This window comes from Vespula pensylvanica, chromosome 5 (genome assembly GCF_014466175.1).
Source record: "Vespula pensylvanica isolate Volc-1 chromosome 5, ASM1446617v1, whole genome shotgun sequence".
Lineage (NCBI taxonomy): Eukaryota > Metazoa > Arthropoda > Insecta > Hymenoptera > Vespidae > Vespula > Vespula pensylvanica.
The window spans coordinates 1-26502 of record NC_057689.1 but is presented as its reverse complement, the minus strand read 5'-3'; the positions used below and the strand labels follow the sequence as shown (position 1 = coordinate 26502).

Genomic DNA, 26502 nt, shown 5'->3' with positions numbered 1-26502 from the left:
AAGTTTTCTTTTCCTTTTATCCAGCCGATTCAATCCGGTTCTAAAAGTTTACATTAACAAATGGATTACGAGTGCTTTAAATAAATATACCATGGATGCAAAACGAGTGTAATTGAGCGTGTTATCGACACAAAGATAACGGATGGATCATTAATTAGATTTTGGCCGGAAGAACGCGACGTCGACGTACGTCGGGCCACTTTCTACCTTTTTCTTACAGTTCGACGTCCTGTTGTCGGACTTGCTTTCGTTAAATATTCGTGCACACGAACAAAGGCATTGTCGTTTATCGACGACAATTGCTCACGTTTATCGTTGTCCACGGAATAAAGTCGAAGCGAAGATAAAACGATAGCAAGCGGGAAATACCGAAGAGTCGTCAGCCATGATTTTATCTTGTTTTCGCCTTCTTTTTTAGATAATCCGTTAAATCGGTCGGATCTAGCGATCTCGACTGATTCAATCTCGTCAAAGAAGAACGAGAAATTTTCTCCTTTTTCATTTGTTAACGCGAATATCGACGAATTGACGAATGACGAATGACGAATTGACGAATTGACGAATTGACGAATTGCTGGATATTCCGCAATCTCGTTGCAACGCGAAGGAATGATTCTTCGATAATTCTGTCATCTTCCAGGTGACAGACGACGAAGCTCGAGAGAGAAAGGAAACGATACAGTACGTTGCAATGCAAAAGCGCGTAGTCGCGATGTAATCATTTAGTAGCCTCATTTCTCCTTCGATAGTCGAAAGACCCTTGAAAACTTTGGAACATCCATTTCGAGACAACGACGATAAATCGATTGTTCCAAGCCGATCAAAACGGCTTGGTCTATATTCGTTTGATCGTTACGTCGGACGCGATTACTACTCAAGCTGGTAGAAAGATCCGAGAAAGAAAGGATGCCTTGCCGATAAATGCTAATTCGAAGGAGAAAGAGAAGGCTTTCCGATCACGTCAGCCATAAACATCGGTACGTTTCAAGGAACGATAGAAAATGCAGGCACGCAGGCAGGGAGGCGTCGATAGCAGGGACACGTCGTCGACAACGACGAAAATGCCGACGACGTGGTCGATCGTCGAACGACTTTCGAAATTGCTCGGACAGCGCGAGCTCTTACCAAAAGCGTCGAAGGAAAGAGACGGACTCGTGACTCGAATTATCTCGAGACACGTCCACGTGTCGACGATACGCCGGAAGGCAAAGCTGCTGAGGAAGATGGACGAAGATGGTTGCCTTGAAAATTCTGCTATCGACTCGTGTTTCTCTCTCTCTCTCTCTCGTTCTCTCTCGCTGATCTTTTCCCTCTTTAATCATTTCTCGCATTTCGATTCAATTCGTTCTTACCGATCATTCTAATCGATCGACGTTTATCGTAAATTCATAAAATTTATTCTTTATATTTTTGCCGTTTTCTAATTCTCGTTAGAAAATTCTTATCGGAAAATATGGTATAAAATTCCTCGCGTAATATGACGACCATAATGCGTCCTTCTGTGGCAACGATGAGTTTAATCGTTATTACTTGAAAAGTGACGTTTAATTGATATCCTTTAGGAGGTTACGCGTACGCGCATAGAAAAGAGTCTTTCTTATATCAGACCTTGTCTCTCGACTCACGCAGATTCAGAGAGAACGCGCGCGCACGTTCTAACGTGATCCTGAGTCATAGCCCATGACCGAGAAAGCGATCAGGTATTCCCGCCGTCGATGATTCGGTCCGACACAGAAATTTCTTTCGTGTCACGAAATACGCGTGCCGCGTTAACTCGTGCGTACGCTTTGATCAAACTCATCTAAAAATGCCGCATTTTGAAGGTTCTATGGGTGCTTTCCATTTGATTTTTCTTGCAAATTAACGCGTAATCGGTTGCTAAACTTTACAGACGGCGATTTCATCGACGGCGATCCGCGTAGTGTAGGAAAGGAATAACGCATTGACCGGGAGGTGGCACGCGATTGAAAAACACCTCTATTAGAAGCATTGTAATCAAGGTTACGTCATCGAAAGGAGAACAACGGAGAAGGATTCGCGATATCCGTACGATATTGTTGCTTATAAGTGTTTCTCGGACGATCAATCGGTGACGGATTAAGCGGTCCGTTACGCAACACCCAATCGCCGAGTATTACGCAAGCGTAGATAAAGTCTAAGGTTTCCTCCTCGTTTTATTTCGATGACACGGCCCGCTGACAATTTTTATTGGCTCACGTTCCTCTTCGATATCAACATAGAGTATGCCGATATTTTGAATGACCAAGGACTTTTTCATTCAACGTCACGCCCTTTTAAACTCAATTCCTCTCATTCTACGATCTTTTATCTTTACGATTGTAAGAAAAAGCTCGATAAATAGAGCACGTGCGCAACCTTCCCAAATCGTTTTCTTGTTGAAAATGCAAGTATTACCTACGAAAGATTTGAAGCGATCGATTATTTGGAAACCGATGACGCACGAGATTGGAAAGTTGGACGTATTGAGAGAAGGAAAGAGAAAGAGAGGGGGAGAGAGAGAGAGAGAGGACGTCACGGATTCTGAAGACTAAGCGATGGTCATGAAAATTAATCGTAAATCTTTCCACGGACATCGATGCTAATTGATTTATCGAAATGAAAAATCAAATGTTATCGGTAGAGAATATTGTTAACTCGATCGATCCACCGATCTCCCTCGATTAGAAATTCTCTCCTTCCCGTTCGAGTAACCTTCTATATTTGAGCAATTTTTCCGACCGATTCTCATTTTCCCGTTCGGCGTCTCTCTCTCTCTCTCTCTCCCCCTCTCCCTCTCCCTCTCCCTCTATCATTAGCCGAACGACTCGTGTAATTATCTAGCAAGCTCGCAGCATCTCGAAAATACGGCTCGTCACGCTCTCGAGGCTACTTCCTGGACACGACCTCGAAACAATCGGTACTTTGGTAAGAAACAGAGATTGCAACACGGAGAAAGAGGAACGGTGAAGAAATTTGCCGAAGGTGATTGATCGATAAATCGATGAAACGATCGACGACGTCAATTGGAGAATTTCGAGATAGAATCTTTCTCTAAAACGTACACGAGATGTCTAAATCGTATCTTGTTCAAAGTGCTAGTGAAATCAAAGTAACTGAAATAAATAAAAAAGATCCATTGTGTGTGCATTCGGGTATCGCGATAAGAAACATGAGAAATAACGAGAAGGGAGAGAGCAGGGAAAAAACTTGACCTCGGGCGACAAGCAACGGTCGTCGAGTCGAGTAAACGTAGGAACATCGGGGATAGCGCGCGTGTCTATCTCCGTGTCTGACATGAGAAAGACGATATGCAAACACTCGCAAAACGTTCGCAAGACTTATGTAAAAGTGGCAAGACCATCACGTTTCGTCGAATGTGATGTTACCCTTGGCATACGTAGCCCCTCTCTTTCAACCAACTGGCCGACGCATTAACATAACAAATCATAACTTTAAATATTGCCAAGGTATTTTCTCGTTCGAAGCAAAAAAGAAGACGCGAACTAGTGACCCGTTGCGAATAAAAAATGAGAGAGAGAGAGAGAGAGAGAGAAAGAGAGAGAGAGAGAGAGAGAGACATTCTCTCGGACGTGACAAGCGCTCGGACACGGTTGTCAAAAGCGATCTTTCTCTCTTTGATGTTTCTCGAGTAGCTATCCAAGTACTTACTTACTTCGAGCGAGCGTACTTTGAACGCGGCACGACGCGTGCGAGCTGCACGTGATCGAGCAAACGAGCGAGCAAACGAACGAGCAAACGCTTTACTCGCGCGAAGCAGGTCTATATACGCATTTTACCTCGACGCATTGTGCAGTTCGTGCATTTTCGATCTTACCGTCTTCGTACCAATCGACCGATCCGACGTATCCAGATTTGTACTACGACGCATCTGGATAACTCCTGATAGAAGAATAGGTAAGAAATTCTTAGCTGTATCAAAAATGAAGAAATTTATATATACAATTTATATACGTATATACGTTTCGTGAATAATGTAGTTGAAGGAGACAAATGGTAAGTCTTTTCTAATTACTCGAAGCACGATAAACTAGGATTAAAACAAAAGGCTTGAAAAAGCGTGCTGTTTATGTTTTAAAACGACAACCTGCTATCAGGTGAGAAGCTCAAGGAAAGAGCGAGTAGCGTTCCAAGAAATATCGCATTCGTGAGTCGCGCGATTGATAAACAAACGTGGTGCGGCACGTGCTGCGAAAAAACAATTTATTATACGTCAGTGTTTCCCCGGACGTCGTCGTGCGTTCCATAAAAATCGACGACACGTGTCTCTTAACATCTGGCGCGATACTAAAACTTAGACGATATTGCGTACTTAGCTTTTACTTGCGTTCGTTTCGGGGCCAAAGGTGTTCCTCGAGCGCTATCCATTCGTCGCTAAGTCGAATTCGCGTTTGGCTATTCGACGTTCGAAGATGCAAGACGAAATCTTTTTAAAAGATTTGACATATATGAATACGTCAAGCTCTCTACTGCGGCGAGAACGGCTTCGTTTTCGGCAAATACCTTCGCGTGAAATTTTTCCGCGTAGAATTCCAATTGCGAAAATATAAATTCGTCTGGCATACGTCGAGTAGACGAAGGAGTGCACGCTATAGTCGGTATCTATCTATCCATCTATACGTCTACGCTATGTCAACGGCCGAAAATAATCTCTAATTAGAAATTCTAAGTGATTAGAATTTAAAGGAATTAAAAGAGATAAGTCGACTCGAAGATACAAAAGATAAATAAATAAAGCGATCAAAGACTCACCCTGGAAACCTTTTTCTTGTTGTAAACTTCATCTTCCTCCGAGACGGTAGCAAAATTCAAGTTCCCTTTGCAATATCCTGCTCCTACTCCCATTCTATAGATCTCATCCTTGCAGGATCTGCCGTTCAAACTGAAAAATATATAGTTTCGATTGAATAAATATAAACGATCGTTAACACGTGACGCGTATTAGGATGGAAGGAGTTTACGGTGGACGATTTCGGAAGGAAAACTTTTATCGGTAAGGTTAATAATTACGATCGACAGAATCGCAAGCGGATTTTCAGCGATAAACGACGAGCTACGTCAAGCAGTTCTCATCGACCCGCTTTCACTTTTATAGACCAAGTATTAAGATTTTCGCCAAGTCTACGACGATTAGGATTTACCGATACATATGTATGTACTGTAAAAGTAAACGTAACTCATCGGGCATAACTGGGACCATCGAATTTTTCTTAAATCGACTGTTCCAGTCTTTTCCTTCATTATAAATTATAATCACCATCGTAGACTCGTGTGGATTCATAAAAATGATAATAAAATTAAATTAAATTATAAAAACAATCTGTTAAAAATATCTGACAAATCTAACGTCATAGACGATTAAAAGTCTAGAATTACGCCGAATAATTTCGTATTAAAATCAAAGCACTTTTACTTCTCAACGATCCGTTTTAAAGGTTAGCGGTTCGATCAGGGGCATGTACATAAGTCTATAGTTCCGATTATCCTCCAGCTTGGAATCTAAATCTATTTAAACTGACGACGCGTAGCTTGCAATTAGATTGGCACGATTACAAAAAGTGTCGAACAAAGGAGGTTAAAAAAAGGCAAAAAGAATTATCTATATAATTGATCTATCATCCACGATTGTAGACAAAGAAAAATATAGAATTACATATAAAAGGGTAGAATTGTAATACGTAAGAATTTGAATGACACACTACATACGTACATAGATACGTATAAATACCTACAGGTGCGCTTCAAAAACCTTGAGCAGAGGACGTAAAAAAGGATATAGCTCGTATGAAAATTATTTATTATTCGTCTCGATCGCTTAATAAGAAAGAAATTAAACGATACGCGTTTACGTATATTATCATTTACATTTCAATCTTTATTGATTTCAGTCTTTACCCTGCGCTCGCGTCCCCGTTGATATCACTCCCCTTTTTCCAGTCAAACTCATAATCCAATCTTTTGTTTTATCAGCGTTCCAAATTCAATCAGAACATCCCACCTAAACATACCCAATACAGAAATCCGTAACAATTGAAATGCGACACAGCTGGTCTTCGGATGGAGGAAAGTAATACACGGTCACGATACTTTACGTAATGCTGACAATTACAATATCTCGGTAAGCGACGGAGTTTCAGTCAATAACCCTGTCACGAGGTTATACCGTGCGGGACGCTTATATTCCGTTATAGATTTTCCTTTCTATATGTAGAAACGTACGGGAAAAGCACACGATCCGGCTCGCGCGTATTACTGACAAACTCGGTCGGCATTGTCGTTGCTTATGAAATTTACAGGAGAAAAGAGAGAGAGAGAGAGAGAGAGAGAGAGAGAGAGAGAGAGACGAGGCACATGTATACCCTTACTCCTTAGATTCCCGCGCGATAGTAAACGACTTAAAGAGACTCGCTGCTCTCTTTTATCCGTTCGTCGAGTATGAATCTTTAAAATAGCGAGTCTTTAAAATTCCGACTTTTAAACGTCGCGACGTATGACGGACGATCGAGTTCCAATAATAAAGTAATTGATCGAGTCTACTAGCTTCACGCTATTTTCGATCATTGTTTCAAGAGAAAACTTTTTCCTTTTTATGTATTGTCCTTTTAACAAGTGTTGGCTCCTTTCAAAATATGTATTTTCCCCCTTTATGCTTTGGTAGACTCCATATTCTATTATTTATATCTATATGTACGTACATATATACATGCATAGATACATGTATATATGTACATATATACACACACACACACACACACACACACACACACACACACACACAGCTCGTACCATGCTTATCCAATAGCAATGGAATTGGCCAATTTTCATACGCGAAAGTAAACTTAATTAATTGGCCTACAACAGAGATCTTAACATTAATAAGGTAATCGCGCTATATTAATTAGAACATCTCGAGTAGTCAATGGCACCGTTTAATTAGTAAATTTTCCCGAAGCGACGCGTGCCTGTAGTCATTTCATCGTTCACCGCAGCTCGATAATAACCAGGAAGAACGTTCCGAGTGGTAAATAAAAGAACGCAAAACAATTCATATCTATCGTTTGCAACATATCGAACGTTCCTTCGAATTCCTTTCACCGACATCAAATTTCACTCTACCTCTCTTGGAAACAAATCAATTTCGCTACGTGCTTAGACTGACCTCGTTTCCGCTTATCGACCTACATCACAGTCACGAATGAGACGGATTATCAATCGCAAAAGGAGACGAACGTTGACACGCGATGATGATAAAGGTCAGGGAAAACTGAAATTAATTAAAATGAAATACCCAGAGTTTTCTCGAAGCGCACAGAGTGCTCGTTCTTTTCTAGTTTCGTGAGCAAGCACAAACGCGATGTCCCTATAATTCATCGGTGTAAGAAATTACTCAACGTAGCGAGCCCGAACTGGTTATGCCTGAGAGAATCAAGCCTCGTTTTCTCGCACGTGGTTGACATTTTCTGGCATGTGACTCTCTCATAGATTACTCTCCCCTTGCCTTCTTTCCCTTTCCAGCCTATCTTCCCGTGTACGAGCTCCGTTCATATAGAAAAGATGCGATGCACGAGAAACACCTATACCTTGCGATGAGACCAGACGAGCGCATCTCTTTCTTCGTTAGGAGATTTACGCGCATTCTAAGATCACGTGCGAGAATTTCGTAACACTAGCGCGCGAGACACTTCGCGTTAGTCCATTAATAGCGTCGGTAATTACCACGGATTCGATCCACCCATCGACGGGAGAATATCCGCGAACTTTGCTCGGATAGTGTCGCAATTGCTACCACATGCGAAGTCACGTTCGAGCAATACTGGAATTCCTCCCAAAAAAAGAAAAACAACACTAGCGTATCGAGGACGCGTATAAGAGACGATTGACAATAACGACAAAGTATCAGAGAATGGATAAAATCGTGGAAAAATTTATAAAAAGGAAATAAAAAAGAAGCTCGACGATATACCTTTCCGCTGACTCGAGATCCGTTCCGAAAAGATCGTGGCATGATCGGGTTTGCGATTCACGACGTCCTTCAACGACCTTTACGTCGGCATCGCGGAGCCCGTGCTTGCTCGTGCGTGCATTCACTTTCACATATGTATAGTTGCACTTACGGCATCCACTCTGACAAAAGAGGGGAGCGGTCAACGAAGAATGGTGGGAGAAGCAAGGAAAAAGAGCGAGGTAGAGGTATCGCGCACGTGCGTGAGGTGAACCATCGTGAAACGAGCGCCTCACAAGCTCGATATAATACACGTATATATACACAATATGTACGTAACTCCGTTAAAATCGCGCGCGCTTTAAAAATATTACGTTATTATTAGCAGAGGAGTACGTGGTAGCCAAGTTTTTTTTAGATCTCTTTATCGGATACGTGCTCCTCGCTCGTGAAATAGCGCAGGCCGTATTAGTCTCACAGTCCGATAATCGATATACCGAACGCGCTGTACGACGCGTCGGGAGCCAAGGACGACTGGAGCCAAGACTCACGCGTTCGAAACTTTTAACATCAACGTTCTTCTTCGTGACTTTTCATTGCTTTTCCCTAGAACAAAAGTATAAGCTGGCGTTGATATACCGATTTATTGCTTGAGAGAGAGAGAGAGAGAGAGAGAGATACGCGCGCGCGCGCGCACACATACACATCTCGCAGAAAATCGGACGCAGAAAAGTTGACGGAGGAAATACGTCCTTCGACGACCTTTCCGTGCGACCATCCATGCGTGCCCGGGCTCGCTTTTATCGTAGCGGCGAACGTTCGAGCTTAGGACGCACGTGCGTAAGGTACGCCTTCGTCGAATGCTGCCCACACACGGGGACAACTTGTAAGATTTTATACCGTGTACTTACGCGTTATCACCTACGCCCTGGGACAGGATTAAAACTCGAGCCGCTCCGCGAACCGGCCGCTTACGCGATCGAATGATATATTCGATCTCTGCGTTGGCCTCAGAGTCGCATTATATCATGGTGCGAGTTCCAACATTATGTTACGGTGAACGTGAACGGTCTAACGTGCTGTCATCCTGTGGCCCGTTAAAGCTCCTTCGATTACGTTAGATAACGCAAGACCGGTACAGAATATGCGAAAGATATGCAAGTACTCTATGAAAGATAAATGGAAGGTAAAAATAAAGGACCCGTCGCGACACGCGCCACGATGAATCGTCATCCTGCTACGATTGTACGAGAGATTTCAAAGAAGCTTCGATCTTTTCTTCGCCGACGAGTTTTCGAACCGCGCATGATTTACATGACTGTCCTTTGAGAGATTTATGTTGCGGGCGAGACGCGTAACGCCGGAATGAATGGACAAAACCACGACGAAATTTATTGTCGCTCGACGTATCCTTCATAAAATATTCTACATTTGTTCGGCCGTATTACGTTGAGAGCTACCCGGGTATGTCGTTGTTACTACTCGTTTACTCCCTATCGGAGTGCTCCGATAGCGGTCCATTGGCCTTATATCGATATAATTCATCGGCTCTTCTTTCCCGACTCTCGGCTTTCGAGCCGAGCCTTATCGTACCGTTTCGGCTGTACCAACGCTAGCAAACGATAGCAAAAATATCAATTAATGGCGACATGAATGGAAATGAGCATGTTCGCTTACATACGCACGCACATCGCGAGAACGGATAAGATCGAGATAATGCAGAGACGAGAAAAAATAAGGAGAAGGAGAAAAGATGGAAACGCGCAGCTCCTTGTCAACCAGCGAACGATCATAATATGAACGAACGTGCATAAACTCAAGACAGTTCTACTCGGAAGCAAAAAATAAGCACGATCCATACGTGCAGTGAAGTCGTGCATGTACGCGCACGTGCACCTTACGAGCAAACATGTGTGACATTTCGATACGTATTGCGAACGTAATTATTTAATCTACGATTACGTAAGTCTTAGAAAGAAAAAAGAAGAGATTCTATGCTAGCGACATCAGCAAAAAGAGATTTATCTAAGTACATATTCCGATTTCGCGGAAATAATAAAAACGAGGGCTCGACGGTTCGACGGTTCGACGGTTCGACGGTTCGACGGTTCGACGCGTCCGTTTTATTTTCCGAATAGAACGCGTGAGCGTCTATCGATAGAATGTACATAATACATACAAGCGTATCTATAAGTTGTTAAGTTGATACATGCATTATATGTCTTTTCTTTTCATAACGGCTGCACGAAGTTCGATCGTGCCGCAAGGGATATCGCGTGTGGCCGCGACGCGAATTATTGCGCCGGATCGTCGAGTTCTTACAATTAGTATGCACGCATAGGCATGTGACGCGGTTCTTCAAATAATCTCTAGCGAGGGAGTAGGAAGCTGCGCGGCGTAACGAAATATAACGAAATATAAAATATCAAAGGTAAAACGTTCGATGACGTTATGGTCGAAACGAAACTAAAGACTGCCGATTTCGCAAAAAACCTTCATTTCTGCTCAACCTTAAATCGTATTTCGTTAACTGCGCTTAACAGCAGTGGAACAGGTGTCTCCTGTTCGCATCTCGTCTTATTTTTACCCTTTTTTCTCAAAGATAGGTACTTATGACGAACGACAGGCAAAGAGGTAGGCAAACAACAGGCAGCTTGGTTTAAGAAGAAGGCTTCGGAAGTGTTTCAAGGTCCCCAACTTCGAACACGCGCGTTTCATGATTCCTTTGTCGAATTGATTCGTCACAATAGTCGCAAAATCGCGTGATCGCAAAAGGATAAAGAGAGAGAACGGAGAAAGAGAGAAAGAAAATCGGTCGAACTCGAATATTGATCCTTAACATTATTGAACGATCCGATATAAAAATACGAACGAACGTTTTCCGTTTGAAGAAATTGCTTCGAGACATATTTCTTTTTTGACAAAATCATTCGATAAATATCTACTACTTACGAAGATTTCGTTCGTAGCAAATTTCTGAAATCGTATTGTCGAGTATGCTCGATCTCGGAGTATGCTCGCGCACGTGCCGATTTCTTTCGTTACGCAAGAACGCCACCAAAAGTTCTCGCAAAACCGCCATGTTTATTTGCCGATGACGCGAGGGCGCCGCACCGTTGCGAAAGGTCAAGGATGCGCCGCGGGGAATAATAATATACCGCGTTAGTTATAATTAAAATGAAGCACCGCTTAAAGAAGCTACCCGAGATGGATTAAAATAGAATTTCCAACGAGGCGTGCGCATCACGTGAACTTTGCGTGTCGGTTCTCACCGAATCGTTGCATCCTTGCGGTCGTCGACGAGACGCTCGCGAGGCTATAATTATTATAGAGAGCATAATGTATATTAAATAAGAATGCTTCCATCTATAGTTTTATGCGAGATCCTTTTCGAAGAAATTCGTCGAATCGTAGGAACGAACTTGATAGCCTTGAATGCCTTTGGCGCGTACGACCGACGAATGTTACATCTTTCCTCGTCGAAATATAAAAAAAAAAAAAATCCCCAATCTCAATCGAGTCGATGCACGTTACGTGTTCGCACCCGTAACGACATTCGGTCTTTATATTCGACCGGCCAAAGGAATCGTCGTTTGGTTGCGTTCAACGGCCCCTCAAACGTTGCTCGGCACGAAAAGCAATAGACGCTTCTACACGTACGTACGGAGAACGTACGAACGTATAGACATGGAGAAACACGTACTTACACACGCGTCGCCTCCCTTCCGTTCGCATGATACCGGGTTGCTCGCTATATAAAAATACTAACCTACATAGATCGCTCGAGTCCGCGCGATCGGAGCGCGTGTCGTACAACGTGACTCTCTCGCTGAAACGCGTTGCTTCGTGCCAGCTCGTTCGCCCCACTCGAGACTCAAAGAACTACGATTCGCACATCGATGACGTTTCTTCGACGTTTCCTTGACGTTTCGTCTTTCCTTCTCCCACTTGCAGGATACTACGAACATTAGTCTTTCGTTCTCATTCCCGTGGTCTTGTAAAAACGAAGGGTACTTACTGGACTCGAAAATGCGAAATTGGAGAAATCGTGATTTAATCGAAGATAGGTCGAACGTGAAAGAGAAAAGAAAAGAAAAAAGACGGTACTACTTACTTCTTACGTAAACTACCCGTGCCGATTCTACATAAATATTCGAGTTTCTATCGACGATAGATCTTTTCTTTAAATCCACGACTCGCAGAAAGAATTCCGTCGAGCGAAAGTGTCGGACCTTTTCGAAAATGGCTACGATCGTCCTCGAGGGATCCAACGTAAAGGGATTGTCTCGTGGCATTCTGGCGTGACGCTCTGATTATAAACTCCTTAATCTTTTTCATCTCTTCCGAATATCCCGTTTCGTAAAAACTATTGGAAAATGTAAAAAACGATTCTCTCGTAACTATCGTGAGATAAAACTTTATCACGCTTTCGTAATATTACCGAAATAATTCGATTTCGATTTCTATGATAATATGCGATAACGTTCGCCCCAACTATCTCGCGTACACTACCATTCGAATGGAGTTGATTGAAATTTTGAAAAATGACTCGTTCGCGTATCGAGAGCATGTGCACGTACGATATTGAATACATACTTATATTTTACGGTTCTAGTAATAGTCCGGCCAGCATGGTTAAATTTGGCAATGGCCGACCCCAATTTCGTATGTTTGCGCGGCTCGAACCTTGACTCGATCTAGCGAGAAACCTTACGTGCTAGAGAAACGAAATGTGTCTTTCGAACTTTGCCAAAAAACATTGGTCTTATTTTTTTTTTTCTTTTCAGTTTTTTCTTTTCTTTTTTTTCTTTTTGCTTTTTTTCATCAAAAGAAAGAAAATTCGAACGGCTTCCTGTCGTAAAATATAGCCGATCGATCGATTGACCGTAAGATGAATCAGCGATCGCATCCTCGAGCGAATAGTCTAGTGTACTATTTTCCACGCCTACTCACACGTTCGCACGTGCGCTCATATACGCATAGACCAGTGCGAGTCTTAACACAACTAGTGCAAGCACGCGCGACCACACGTGCGCTCTCAAGGTAACTCTCACTTTCCTTCTCTCGCTCTCTCTCTCTCTCTCTCTCTCTCTCTCTCTCTCTCTCTCTCTCGCTCACTTACAAACGAATATGTATACATGTACGCACGCACGCATACTGCCTCTTTTGCTCTTTTTCCATCCTATCCTATCCTTCTAGGATAAATGAAACCGTACGGACGTGACCAATCGATTCTTTGGCGATTCGGGAAGAAATCACTGTACAAATCTCATCAAAAAAAAAAAAGTAAGAATAGTAATAATAAAAAAATAAAAGGTTCAAGAAGATGTAGCATAATACGTTGTACGTTGTACGTTGTATGTACTAACGGATTGCCACGACGACCCCTTATCGCGATTTTATTATCGTAATTTTCCATCGTACATCCCATATGTAAATACATACGTATCTGTATGCGCCAGGACTACGCTGCGACCGCTTCGGTACCTCGTAAACAATTATATATCTTTTTCTGCCTGTAAACTAATTTAAAGCTCTTGTTCTAAATTCATCAGGATGAAACTTTGCGAGAAGAGAAAAAAAATAATCGATCTGGGAATTTCTCTTCATTAATTCGTGAGTAAATTTTGCGATTGGAATTATTTATAAAAGAGTCATCGCGAGAGGTCAATTATTAAGACAACGTCGGTCAAGCGTTTTCATTGGAGTGTAAAAGTGTGAAATCGATCATAGCGCGAGGTCGCGGAAACTACGTTTCCCAATGAAATTCTTTCTGTTTACGTCGAGTCATCGGCAACACGTGCAGTCGAGCGTGCTTTTAACGTCTATCGACCGATAATTTCAGCTTCGACAAACGGACGAAAATAATCGTTTAACCTAAATTATTGCAGTAAAGAGACGATGCGTTAGTCTCAAAAATGTATAGAAACGATGGATTTCATTCGGCATGTTTTGGTTGAAATTGACATGAGACAAATGAAACGACGTTAGGTCCTTGTCTTACGTCCTAAGATAATTATATCAACTATTACACAAACGATCTCTGCTTATTAAAAAAGAATTAATTCGATTATTGCACGTACGTTCATATTCCATATTTATAGAACGTGTCGACCGATGATAATTAATCGTTCCTGTAACGGCTATCAGTACGAAATGACTCCGATTGACTTCCGTACACACGTCTTGCGTATCGTCCTGCTCTTATTATCAAAAAACAAGAAAAATAACTTTCTTTGAAGTTTCGATACAAACCATGTCCTAAACGTTTCAAGATCGGAAACTTGAAAAAGAAAATTGTGAATCATTTGTAAAAAAGAATGTATCTTTTAGAAAGATTATCGACATCAAAGAAGATCTAGAATGGAAAATTTTGAATATAACGAGTGTAGTAATATCTCACTGTCAAAGAAACGTTAAACTTCCAATGACTCGAAATTCTACGGACAGAAAAATAGCACATCTATGCACAAGGGAGTGTCAATATCCCCCCCCTCTCTCTCTCTCTCTCTTTCGTCTTTTCAACGTTCGAACTTCGAATAATATACGTGTGCGAGAAGAGGTTAGAGATTTTCGTCGCGAGTCTGATTTGGTCGTTGTTATTTAAGAAAAATATAAATAAAAAGGAATAGAAGGAAAGATACGATGTAAACGTAAGGAACGCGTAGGAAAGTTTCGAGGTAAAATCATTGACCCGAGCGACAAATTTAATTGAAAGCAATAAACTCGAGCCGATTCTACTCTCTTGGACTTAACCGAGCTTTATGTCGTTTGCACATTCGGCGTAGGCGTTCGGTTAGCTCTGCAATAGTTAAAGAACGCTCGTTAACCCTCTCCCCTCACCTCCTCTATTTCCATCCTTTGCATCTTTGAATAAGAAAGAACGCGCTTAGGTTGAGAAGCAATGCTCTTAAAGTCCTCCCTTCGAAGGAAGCCAAGAGCGAAATCGCGTACGGCTGGTGCGATTCCTATTTTGTTTTCGCATCTCAATTTGCATTGAAAAAGAAAGTAAAAGGAGCAAGGTAATAATGGTACCTTTCCTCGTAATATTACGATATATTCTCAAGAAGATTTGTCTCCTTCTCCATCATTTTCTCATCGAGCATACGTTCTACTCGCTGACTTCGCGTTCCTATTCTTTAACGGTAATAAACTATCCGGAGCCTTCATAAATTTCCGTCGCGTCCAAAGCAAGCAGCAGTAGTAAAAGACTAAGGAGTGAACCATTGGTCGAACGACGTAACCACCATCGAAGGATCCTTCCCTTGGTTTTCTTTTTACCGACAATGAAAAACGAAAAGCACGGTGCGTTTCTGCGTTCTACTTTTGTCCATCGACAGATCTCAATGTTCAAATTTCATTACTTTTTACTAGAAAATAATTAATACAAATTGATATTTGCATTAATTTATCGTTAAATACATATTTAACATTATTTAGATGAGAAAAGGAGTCCTTGCGAGTGTTCGCGATACAAGTGTTATTGTCTCTATCTCTAACGAGTTTGCTTTCGACGACGAGAGATAACACAAAGGCAAGCACGAACGGAAAGAGATTTCGAGATAAAATCAAGCTCGCGACGGGAAAAGATAACTCTTGTTCGAGTGAGTAGGCGAGGCGAGAAGCAATCGATAATCCAAAGGCTGCTGCCATTGCTGGCTGTATACGCGAATTCCCACGCATAAACGAGAGCGGACAATACTAAGTACGTGCCTACGTGACCGAGAGCGTAGAAACGAAAACGTGGTTTGGAAACGAACGCGTTATACTTATCAACCTACATATGTATATCCGTATGTATACGTATACGTATATTCGAGACGCCGGATAACCCTACGCCTACCCAAAGAATTTGTTTGAATTGAAATCCACCGATAGAACTTTGCCGACTACACTAACTCCTTGCGGAATATTCGCTATTGATAGCGAGAACTCGTACCAGAAAGAAGAAGTACAAGGAGAAGAAGGAGGAGGAGGAAACATTCGTTTCGCTAAAATAATCGATAGTCGATAATAGTAAGAAGAGTTCGAATAATCAGGTAGTTTGGAAAGAATTCACACATTTGGTGAACCTTTATATCATTTTCCATGACGCATGTATTTGTCCTACTTGCGTCACTGCGAGACTTCTTTTCCGTTCGCTTTCGAAGCGACGATTTCGAAAGCGAGATCGGTTGTTCGTCGCTCTAGATCGTTCATTTATTTGTGAGAAAGAAAAACCATGAGAGAATGAAAATGAAGAGTGAATAGTCTAGGGAACGATCGCTTTGCAATTACTTCAAAATTCTTCGTCCGAATAATAAACCGACATAAAGAAACATAAACCACTTGTTATACCTATCTTTTTAATAAAACAAACAAAATTTTTTACGCACTCAAATAATTTTACTTCCGTGTATTGCCTTTGAGAATTACAACAGAAGTGGTCATTGTCACTGATCAATATCGCAGAAAGGATCAATATTCTAAATATCAAATCGTTATCTCAACACAATATCGTTACGTCTTATCGTACTAGGTAATACAACAGGTATCTATTTAGAAAAAAAAAGCAATCTCCGTCAATTCGATCATTCGCATAGAAAATATATAATTCTATTTACCAGATATGCATCATTTAGAACATCATTAGCTAAAGAAGGAAACGGTATAAAATATCAATTAATCCTTTCAACCATAACGAAATGCGCACAATCTGTTCAGCTTGTCGTTTCAAAGAGAGAAAGACGGACAGACGGAGAGAGGGCGAGAGAGAGAGAGAGAGAGGGAGAAAGAGAGAGAAGCAGATAGAGAGAAAGAGAGAGAGAGGGAGAGAGAGAAATTAAAGAGCTCTCTTATTAATCGCTTCTATCGTTCTTACGAAAATTCCTCGTAAGCAACGTCCATAATATCGATAATGCCTTGCTTCCAACGCACCATAACGAGTCGATTACGTCGATTTTTTCGACCTTCTTCATTGCACGCGCATTCCACACGAATGATCGTATCGCGGGCCTTGAATATCAAACAAATCGTACGCATTAGGAGCGTTCTTAAGTAATAAGAGAAATTGAAGCGATCGGAAAGTACTAGCTAATCGTCGATTCTACTCGATCGTGTCGAGTAAAACAAAAAGATGCCACAAACGATCGTATTGCCACGTGAATAGATGTAGAAATAAAGTGAATAAAGATGGAAATAATGAATGAAAATTGAATGGTCATAAACCCAATTGTCAGTTGCATCGATAACTTTTATAAACAAAATTTTCTCCTATATAAAAAAAAAATCATTTCTCTAAACCAGTTTTGTATTTTTTGTTCCTAAATGTCAGTTTAAAGTTCGTATATTTTCTCGTGCAAAAATTTATCAATGATGTTGGCATATTCAAGCGGTTCGCTATGTCATGCCATTCTCATATCGTCGCGTCTTTAATTTGACTTCAATTGATTTTCATATTAACGATAATATAATAATCATAAAAAAAAGTTAAGATAAATATAGACGATCTATAGTAATGATCACTCGAAAAATTTTATATTACGCACGCAGATATGGGCGCACACGGACAAAGGAAAATGTAGAAAAGTCATCGACGTAGACCGATCAGTGCTTTAACGAACGCTTACACGTTTGCTTATAGTTCGTATCTAATTTGGTCGAGCGACCGAGCCAAAAAGTATGTGTACTACGTGGCGCACGATCGACATCGAGGGAAAGAGATAGATAGAGAGAGAGAGAGAGAGAGAGAGAGAGAGAGAGAGAGAGAGAGAGAGAGAGAGAAAATGCCGACTTCTCTCTATTTTATCTTATCTGCAGCGCGCTAGCGTACGGCCATGAATTTTTTAGCTGTGGTTGTTTTTGAAAAGACAAATAAAACAGCGATATCTACGAAAGTATTTGATTATCAGGGCACGAGGCGAACTAAGAAACTCAAAATCGAAGCACCTGTGTATTCTCCGCGATAACGGCCTCTTTACCCGTTCGTACTCGATTATTTTCAGAAACATCTCGGATACCGACGATTGATCATACGACTATGAACGCTCACGATTTCCCATGAATGGACAGATATTCTTATCTGTCTATTTTTAATTCACGCCGTCATGACCGATGCGCGCATTACGAAAATGTAAATACTTCTCTCTCTCTTTCTCTCTCTCTCTCTCTCTCACTCTCTCTCCCACTCTCTTTACATGAAACTTTAACAAATAATAAAGATTTTCTTTTTGGGTTTTCTATAAAAAAATTATTCTCAATTTTATCGAGAATAATTTGCTTTGCAAAAAAGTCACAGGCATCGTTGATCGATTTCAACGAATAAACTTAATTAGAAGAGAATATTATAATAGAAACGATAAATCATTTACAATGAGATTATTTGGACACATTTTGTTGAATACGTTAATTAATGCTGCTCGTTGTATACTCGTATGATGTATCAAAGCCAAAATCGAACTATTCTATTATATTAATCGAGTGTTTCGGATTAATAGGCCGTAACCAGTAGAAATATTTTTGGATAGAAAATAAAAAGAGGAATATCTCGAAGCAATCGTGAAACGCTTTCTCAAGACAACGAACGTTCCTCGATTTCTTTACATTGTGTAACGTATTATCTATCGATTCGAAAGCACGCGCGTGATACGATCCGGCTGTCCAAATGATCCGAACAAAATAATAGACGTGTCTTTTCGAAATCAGCAGCCTAAAGTTACTTACCTATTCCTTATTTACTATCTATAGTACGAGCATTTCGATCAATCAAAAGAATCGATTCGAAAATCACTTTATATGCCTTACCTCTCATACTTGACTTGCATAGAATGAGCGGAGTTGTCCTTCCAATAATTCTGTGTCTCCATCATCTTGAAGCATAGAACGAGGTGGCGTAAGCAATGTCCTTAAACAGTACGTGAAAACGTACGTCACTTTTTCTAATTCGTTTCGATAAACCCAGCGGCGATCCTCTTACTCCACTTACTTTGTTTAGTGCTTGAAAAAATAGAAGAGCGTGACGAAGAGCGAAGCTCCTCTCTTCGTTGAAAAATATAGGTATCTTTGCAGGAAAGCTACCTCGATTATCGCGACTAAGACGAAAAAAAAGGAATAAAAAAGAGAGAGACGCGTATGCATGGGATTAATTGGAATGAGAGTCAAGGATCGTCTCTTCGTAGGAAAGGGCCGTGATATTAATTCTTTCTCTCTCTCCTTAATCGATCGCCCGCGCACCGTAACACGACTAGATTAGACTGGCTTCTGCAAATTCACTGACATATTCGCGCGCAAACCATGCAACGTACTGAAAGCGGCCGGTGTTCGGAGGAATGGCCCACGACTTCTTCGTGTTCAGTTTCGCCGCGAAGTTCGTACTGGCGCCCTCTCGCTCTCTCTCCCTCCCGCCCTCTCTCACTCATTCCCTCTCGCCCGCCCGCCCTCTCTCTCTCTCTCTCTCTCTCTCTCTCTTTCGTTTACTCGTGCGCGCGCAACAGCGATTACCGCCGCGCGTCTGGAAAAATAAAGATACTTTGAAAAGTTCTAATAAAAGAATCGCCCGCGTGTGGATAAAAAGAATTCATTAACAACAAAAATATTAAAGTTCGGTACGGTGCTGTGGCAGTCACCGTTGTGGCTCACCGAGTGTACGTGTCGATAAGGCCGTTGACTCGTTCGACCGAGAAATTCCGCGCGATACGTTCTACAGAGAGAGGGAGGACAGAGGGAGAGAGAGAAAGAGGATGAGAAAAGGGAATGAGTAAGAGAAGGGATATTGCAGGGCCGTAGAAAATCTGACAATCTTACGTATTCTCTATCTCCTCGAAGAGATGCCAAAATATTTATAGAACGCGCACACTCTTTTAATCGCGAGTAACCTTCTACCTTACGCACTCGAGTCTGAGAGCGGGAACGAATAAAGAACGGTAAGAAACGCGTGCCGTTAACTCGATGAAACACCTTTCGCTTATAATGCGAGGCGCCCCTGCAAACTACTCGTTCCTTCGCTCACTGGCTCGTCCACTCGATATCTCTCAAGTGGGAGAGAGCGAACTCGAGTTGCGCGTTTCAGGCGCGAATGCATCTAGCTCGGTGCCCTATCCATTCTTATTTTCTTCTGGCCGAACGATCTTGTGTTCTTTGATAAGGGAATTTATGATCTTTCGATAATTGTTTCTAAAGATTGAGTTTACCATGTTTTTTAGTCGATACGTATTCTGCGATTAGAGACTTAATTAAAACTTGATTCGATAATAGTAATTTAATGGTATACATATTTACGAAATGCCAACAAGTCGTTTTATCGTATTATTTTTGTCAGGAAAGACATTACGAGGAAATAACTTACTGGTAACAACATGTGAATATTTAGAAAAAGAAATTCCGGCCAGGTTATCTTCACTAGGTGCCATTATCAATGCACGACACGTAACGCGATAAATCAGTGTTCGCACGGCTTCTCGCTGATAAAATTACATATAACGATATAGAATTCCGAAATAGATTTGGCGACGTGCTTACTCGTAGCGTTATATACGCACATTCGTCGTTGCACTTACGATATCCAAAATACGACAAAAAAAAAATTAAAGTGGATTTCCACATTGCCCCATATCACATATATCCCTCACAGATCTAGCAAACCGTATACATACTACTATACATAACATGTACCATCAAAAAGTCACTCGCTCGCTCCTTTTTTCATATCTCTCGTTGGAAAATAAATCCAAACGTGCCGAAACATCGGTATATGTACGTATATACGATACACACACACACACACACACACACACCTATGCATCTACATTATGCGTTTTAGAAGGAACGAGAAACAAGTTTCAGGATTTCTTTCAAGTCCATAAAGTATTTTTAAATTGTAGACATTCTCGCGTAACCATGATTCGACGTTACGTGAATTCGAGAGAATTCTCGAACAGTTTCAATGAAGATGATAGAGAAAAAGGAGCAGAAGGGAGGAAACAATTGGAAAATGGGGACTTTCTACGTGAAAGTCTATTACAAAAGACTGCAAGTTAGGTTATTTGGATAGGGAGGAGGGTAAAGCGAGAACTCGAGACGGTACTGATCACAAGGCAAATTCACGACAGAGTGCAGTACGTTGCTTGGATCTGGAGAGAGGGGCGACGCGGAAAGAGAGAGGATAGTGGAAGCGAGGCAGTACCACGCTATGAGACACGTGCGCCTGACGTCACGGGGCCGGTCACGTGAGCTCCGTGTGCTCTCGGTCACGTGTCTTGTCACGCGCTCCCGCTCACCCTTTGCCGCCCGCCCCACCTGCACCGGCGCAACGACGACAATCATTTTCACTCGCTGCTTCTCTTTCTCTCTCCCTCTCTGTTCTCTTACCATACCACACCATATCTTGGCGTCTAAATACGTTTGCGCGCTTTTCAAAGATAGCAGCACACGCGTTACATGCCATCGCTCTTTTTTACCTACGTTCCTTAAACATCTTCTATTCTCTCTTTTCTCTGCAGCTTCGCTTTCATCTTCTTCCTTTTTCGTTGCAAGAAGCGAATCAAAAGAAAAAAGTTACTTTTTGCAATAAAAAAGAATTTATTTAATCTAAACCCGTACAAAAATCACGGGAAAACAGAATCCCAAACAGATAGATGTACGAAAAAAAGAATTAATCGACAAATTTTAACGAATTAAAGCGAACACGATTAAACATTAGAAAGATTATAACATGCGAGGAATATAAAATAAACCTGAATTAAAATATCAATAATTTATAATTCTAATTTCGCGGGAGTTGGTTACGTGCAATGTCAACAAAAACGGACTTGGTTACTTTCTCTTTCTAAACGTGAAAACATCGAAATTAATACTTTTGTTGTAACAATTTCGGGAATAAAAAATCTTCATATGGAAAATAATTGTATGCGGCCGCATAAACATTTTCCTTGCAAATTTTCTTTTCACGTTTAAAACCTTTATTTCTACAAACATCAAATTAAAACGATTCATTTTCATAGTTTGGGTTAGCGAAGTATCCGTTTAGATAGTTTTTAACTTTGTATATCATACTTTTAATGTTTCGATATTTTCATATAATAGATCGAAAAATTACAAGCTTCGTGGAGGACCATTGCACAGGTGACGTAATGCGCAAGAGCGACAGTGCATTTAGTCTCCTTGCTACCGATGAATCGGCCATTTTGAATTATTTTGTGCTACGGATTGCAGTCAAGCTTCGTCGTCTCAAATTAAATATCGATAATTAGAATATTTTTTCTAACGTATACTCTTATTTTATATATCAAGCAATGGTCGAAAACGCGATTTTCGTGCGTGAATGTTCGCAAGTCGTGACATCGTTTTGTCTCAAAAATATCCCCAACAATATAATCGGCGTCTTCTGTGAACATTTTCTACTTCGAATTATCTTGTTTTATTTTTACTGTATCGGTGCTTCTTTCATTCTTTGACGATATACCAATTAATAATTTGCCATTAATTATATTTCATATATCACCTTTCTTATTAAATTTGATTTTCATATATATACGCATACACGCACACGCAATTAATTTTATGTGCTACTAATCAATCTTAAATTTTTTAAACTTCCAAGAATTGTACATGTTAGAAAAAAAAACGGTCAAGAGAAGACAATTATATATAGGTAAATACACGTAACAGTTTTAAATCACATCAAGCTTATTATTAGATAGAAAATTGTGCTGGGATATCGATATGCAAACTAATGGCTGCATACTCTGGTATATTTCAAAATAATTTAGCTTTTATTGACTCTATTAATATTAATTTCGAGATAATATATCTTTCAATATGTCACTTGCATTGATACAGGAATTCTATTCTATACGTATAATTCTTAAAATTACGTTAGTGGTGGTATATTTGTGTTAGTGCATCCTTTTACATCGTCCTGAGTTAGAATATTCATTGTGCAAGAACAAATGAACGCTTTAGATTGCATTTCTTTTGTTATAAATTCCGTTGTTGGCACACCTGTGATGGAAAGCTGGTTAGTCGTAACTAAATAATTTAATAATTGAAGATACAGGGCAAAACAGACAAAGGAGGAGAAAGATATGACTACTATTGAGAAGACTAAACAAAGTACTTGCTATATTGGAATTAGTTACCGACGTATCTAGCTAGGATTTATTCATGTATAAATATAAACATCGAACACGCTCAAGCGTGAAAGGTAAATTATCCTACTTCATTCGTCGACCTAATAAGCAATCGTTATTTATAACGATAGAATACAGTACGACGTTCAATACGTTATTTTCTTCATTTTCTTCATAGATTTTACTTATCTATAATGAGAAATGGTATTCAATACTCAACGACGACTGGTAAGTAATAGTTGACGAATATTGTTATTTATTATCACTATATTCTTTACAAGAATGTTTAGCTAATTCTATATTTACCTTTTCAGGACATATGCGTTGTGAATTTGTCCATTATGGTTAACAATATAGTGTGGCATATGTACTTAGAAATATGTAAGATGAATTTGACTAGAGTCTAACAGAATTGACATCTTCTCTTTAAGTTTATACATTTATTCTTCGATTAATTAATGTTCTTTTATCGAAACTTTCTTTTGTACTTTTCTTTCGGTTATGTATTTTTTATTGAATATATTATACATATATCGAACAGCTGAGCATTCTGAATTCATCCTACTCTCACAGCATTTTTGTAACTTTATTTCTTTAATTTTGCATTAATGAATTTAATGTGGATTCTTTCAATATTTATTATTGACTTGTCATTAGTAATCGACATCATCGGAATAAGGAGTATTGAGGCATAAGACTTTTATTTCATTCATTGATAAATATTTACTGAAAATCGAAGAATTTAAGTTTTACATAATCGTATAGATTGCATCCTAGAACTACGAATTCTTCTATTGTCATTTCCAACTATGGACATCGTTGGAAATTTATATGCGCGGTAAACAATCATGGATATCATAAACTAATTATATTTTAATCTTTACTTTTTGTCGAATATACAATTACAATTAAGTGGATAAACTATTCATTTTTTTTTATAAAATTTAAATATATTACACAGAGCACATTTAGTATTTTTTAAATTCATACAAGTTTTTTTATTTTTATTTATAATCTATAGATTAAAAATCGATAAGAAATTTAACAATTATAATATCGTGTTTCCATCTCTCTCTTTGAATTGCACAGGTGATGTACGCGCATATGCGACAGTCCGAGTTACGAATGTCTTGCAACTTGAATTTCATTACTAGCATAATCTTTATCATTCCGAGTGAAGCTATATCCAGTGCCAACTGGATTATCAATGTAAATTAAGTTACGAGAAATACTTAAGAAATATAATACTTACACGATGCAAGCGTTGTTAGACTCGTTCGTTGTCCAGATAAAACACGTCCGGAGAAATGCTTAGAGGAACGAATACTGCGTACTAACAACATCTTAGTAAGGACGACTGATGTGGGAAACTCGTGCCAAGGTTGATCTCTCCGATCGTCCCTTGTTTATTTACAAATACTTTTCGTTACAAGACTTCCCCAATTCTCCGAATTGTATACACGTACGACGTATATATACACACACGTAGTAACAACAATTTATCACGCTCGATCGGTTTTTCTTTCGTTGTTTGCCGGAAACAATAGGTAGAGGAACCTTTAAGCTATCATCTATATGCTAATGTTATCTTTCTCTTTCTACGAAGAGCCTCTTGTATGTATTCAAAAACGGACAAACTTACGTGCGCGTAACGAGACTTTGCTATAACGACGATTTAAACGTTTTCAAATTAACCTTATCCTTTGCTTTTATGCACGAATTATCGTCGAGAAAACATCATTTTTTGACACGATTTTTTCAAACAAAACGAAGCGCGTATTCGGAAGTTCGGAATCGTTTCCTCGCTCGTTTTCTCACTCGAATATTCATCTTTAAAGCGATCTCGTTCGTCAAAATCGTTAAAAAATTATACCTGTATTTATCGTTGGCGTAAACCAACATAAAACAACGAGTGATGGACTGTCAACAAAAACGGACCTTTGAGCGAATCAGATACTTTGCTCGTACTAACATCGAAAATAATATACATTTATATGAAAAATAATCGTACGCGGGCGCACGAACATTTTCCTTACAAATATATTTTCACGTTTACGAGCGTTATTTCTACAGATATCAAATCGAAATGATTAATTTTCACAGTTTGATGCAGCAAGATATCCGTTTAGATAGTTTTTAACTTCGTATATCATATTTTTAATGTTTCGATATTTTCATACAAATAGATCGAAACAACAAACATGTGGGGAAGCCATTGAAAAGATGACGTAATGTATACGCGCGACAATAAATAATAGATTACTTTCTGCCGCCCAATTCGCCATTCAGAATCGTTTCGTGGCACGCGTCGCAACCGAGCTTCGTCCTCTCGTTAATTGCAGTTAATTAGAATATTTTATCTAACCTACGCTCTAATTTTATATACCGATCGAATGCCGAAAACGCGATTTCCACGGGTGAATTTCTCAACGTCGATCACGCACAACTGCGAAATATAACTTATTCTACTGCGTTCCTTAACCTACAAGCCATTGTTATTTTCGATTATAGAATAGGAGAGGTACGACGTCCGCATTTTCATCATCAATTTTATTTATTTACAATAGGAAATGGTGTTCGACACACAACGACGACTGGTAAGCGTTAGTTGAAAAAGATTATTATTTATCATCGCAATAGTCTCTACATGAACGTTTAGTTATACAGACGTCCAATTGAAACGAATAATTTTTACAGTTTGGTGTAACGAGATATCCGTTTAAATAGTTTTTAACTTCGTATATCATATTTTTAATGTTTCGATATTTTCATACAAATAGATCGAAACAACAAACATGTGGGGAAGCCATTGAAAAGATGACGTAATGTATACGCGCGACAATCCATAGCTTACTTTCTGCCACCCAATTCGCCATTTAGAATCGTTTCGTGGCACGCGTCGCAACCGAGCTTCGTCCTCTCGTTAATTGCAGTTAATTAGAATATTTTATCTAACGTACGCTCTAATTTTATATACCGATCGAATGCCGAAAACACGATTTCCACGGGTGAATTTATTAATATCGATCACGCACAACTGCGAAATATAACTTATTCTACTGCCTTCCTTAACCTAACAACCATACAAGCCATCGTTATTTTCGATTATAGAATGGAAGAGGTACGACGTCTGGATTTTCGTCTTCGATTTTACTTATTTACAATGAGAAATGGTGTTGGACACACAACGACGACTGGGGTAAGCATTAGTTGAAAAACATTCTTATTTATTATCGCTGTAATCTTTATGTGAACATTTCATCAAATTGTAACAATTAATTTTTATAATTTGATGTAGCAAGGTATCCGTTTAGATAGTTTTTAACTTCGTATATCATATTTTTAACGTTTCGATATTTTCATAGAAATAAATCGAAACAAGAAACACGTGTGGAAGCCATTGGAAAGATGACGTAATGAGCATGCGTAACGATACAC

General features: G+C 39.8%; 1 protein-coding gene and 1 long non-coding RNA gene across 7 annotated transcripts in view; one reads left to right on the top strand and one right to left on the bottom strand.

The window, feature by feature from the left end:
* LOC122629181 (hairy/enhancer-of-split related with YRPW motif-like protein) overlaps positions 1–24427 on the bottom strand; it is a 30421-nt gene extending 5994 nt beyond the window's left edge. Inside the window, exons 1-3 of one of the 5 annotated variants that reach the window (XM_043812307.1) lie at positions 18924–19340; positions 18743–18842; positions 4771–4900 (exon numbers count right to left, since the gene is read on the bottom strand). In XM_043812307.1, the coding sequence (XP_043668242.1) occupies positions 4771–4900; positions 18743–18807 (195 nt within the window). In that variant the 5' untranslated portion in view covers positions 18808–18842; positions 18924–19340. Of the gene's footprint in view, positions 1–4770; positions 4901–5913; positions 5977–7306; positions 7969–18742; positions 18843–18923; positions 19341–24316 lie in introns of those variants that run through there. The other 4 variants (XM_043812309.1, XM_043812311.1, XM_043812306.1 and 1 more) reach the window with 4 other exon arrangements.
* Positions 22120–24029, top strand: LOC122629183. Of its 2 annotated transcripts, XR_006327198.1 has the most exons (4): positions 22546–22586; positions 22986–23138; positions 23243–23292; positions 23379–24029. It is a non-coding gene; the product is annotated as an uncharacterized LOC122629183 (long non-coding RNA). The 2 variants fall into 2 exon arrangements; XR_006327197.1 differs by having other exon boundaries at positions 22120–23138.
* Positions 24428–26502: the final 2075 nt, after the last annotated feature.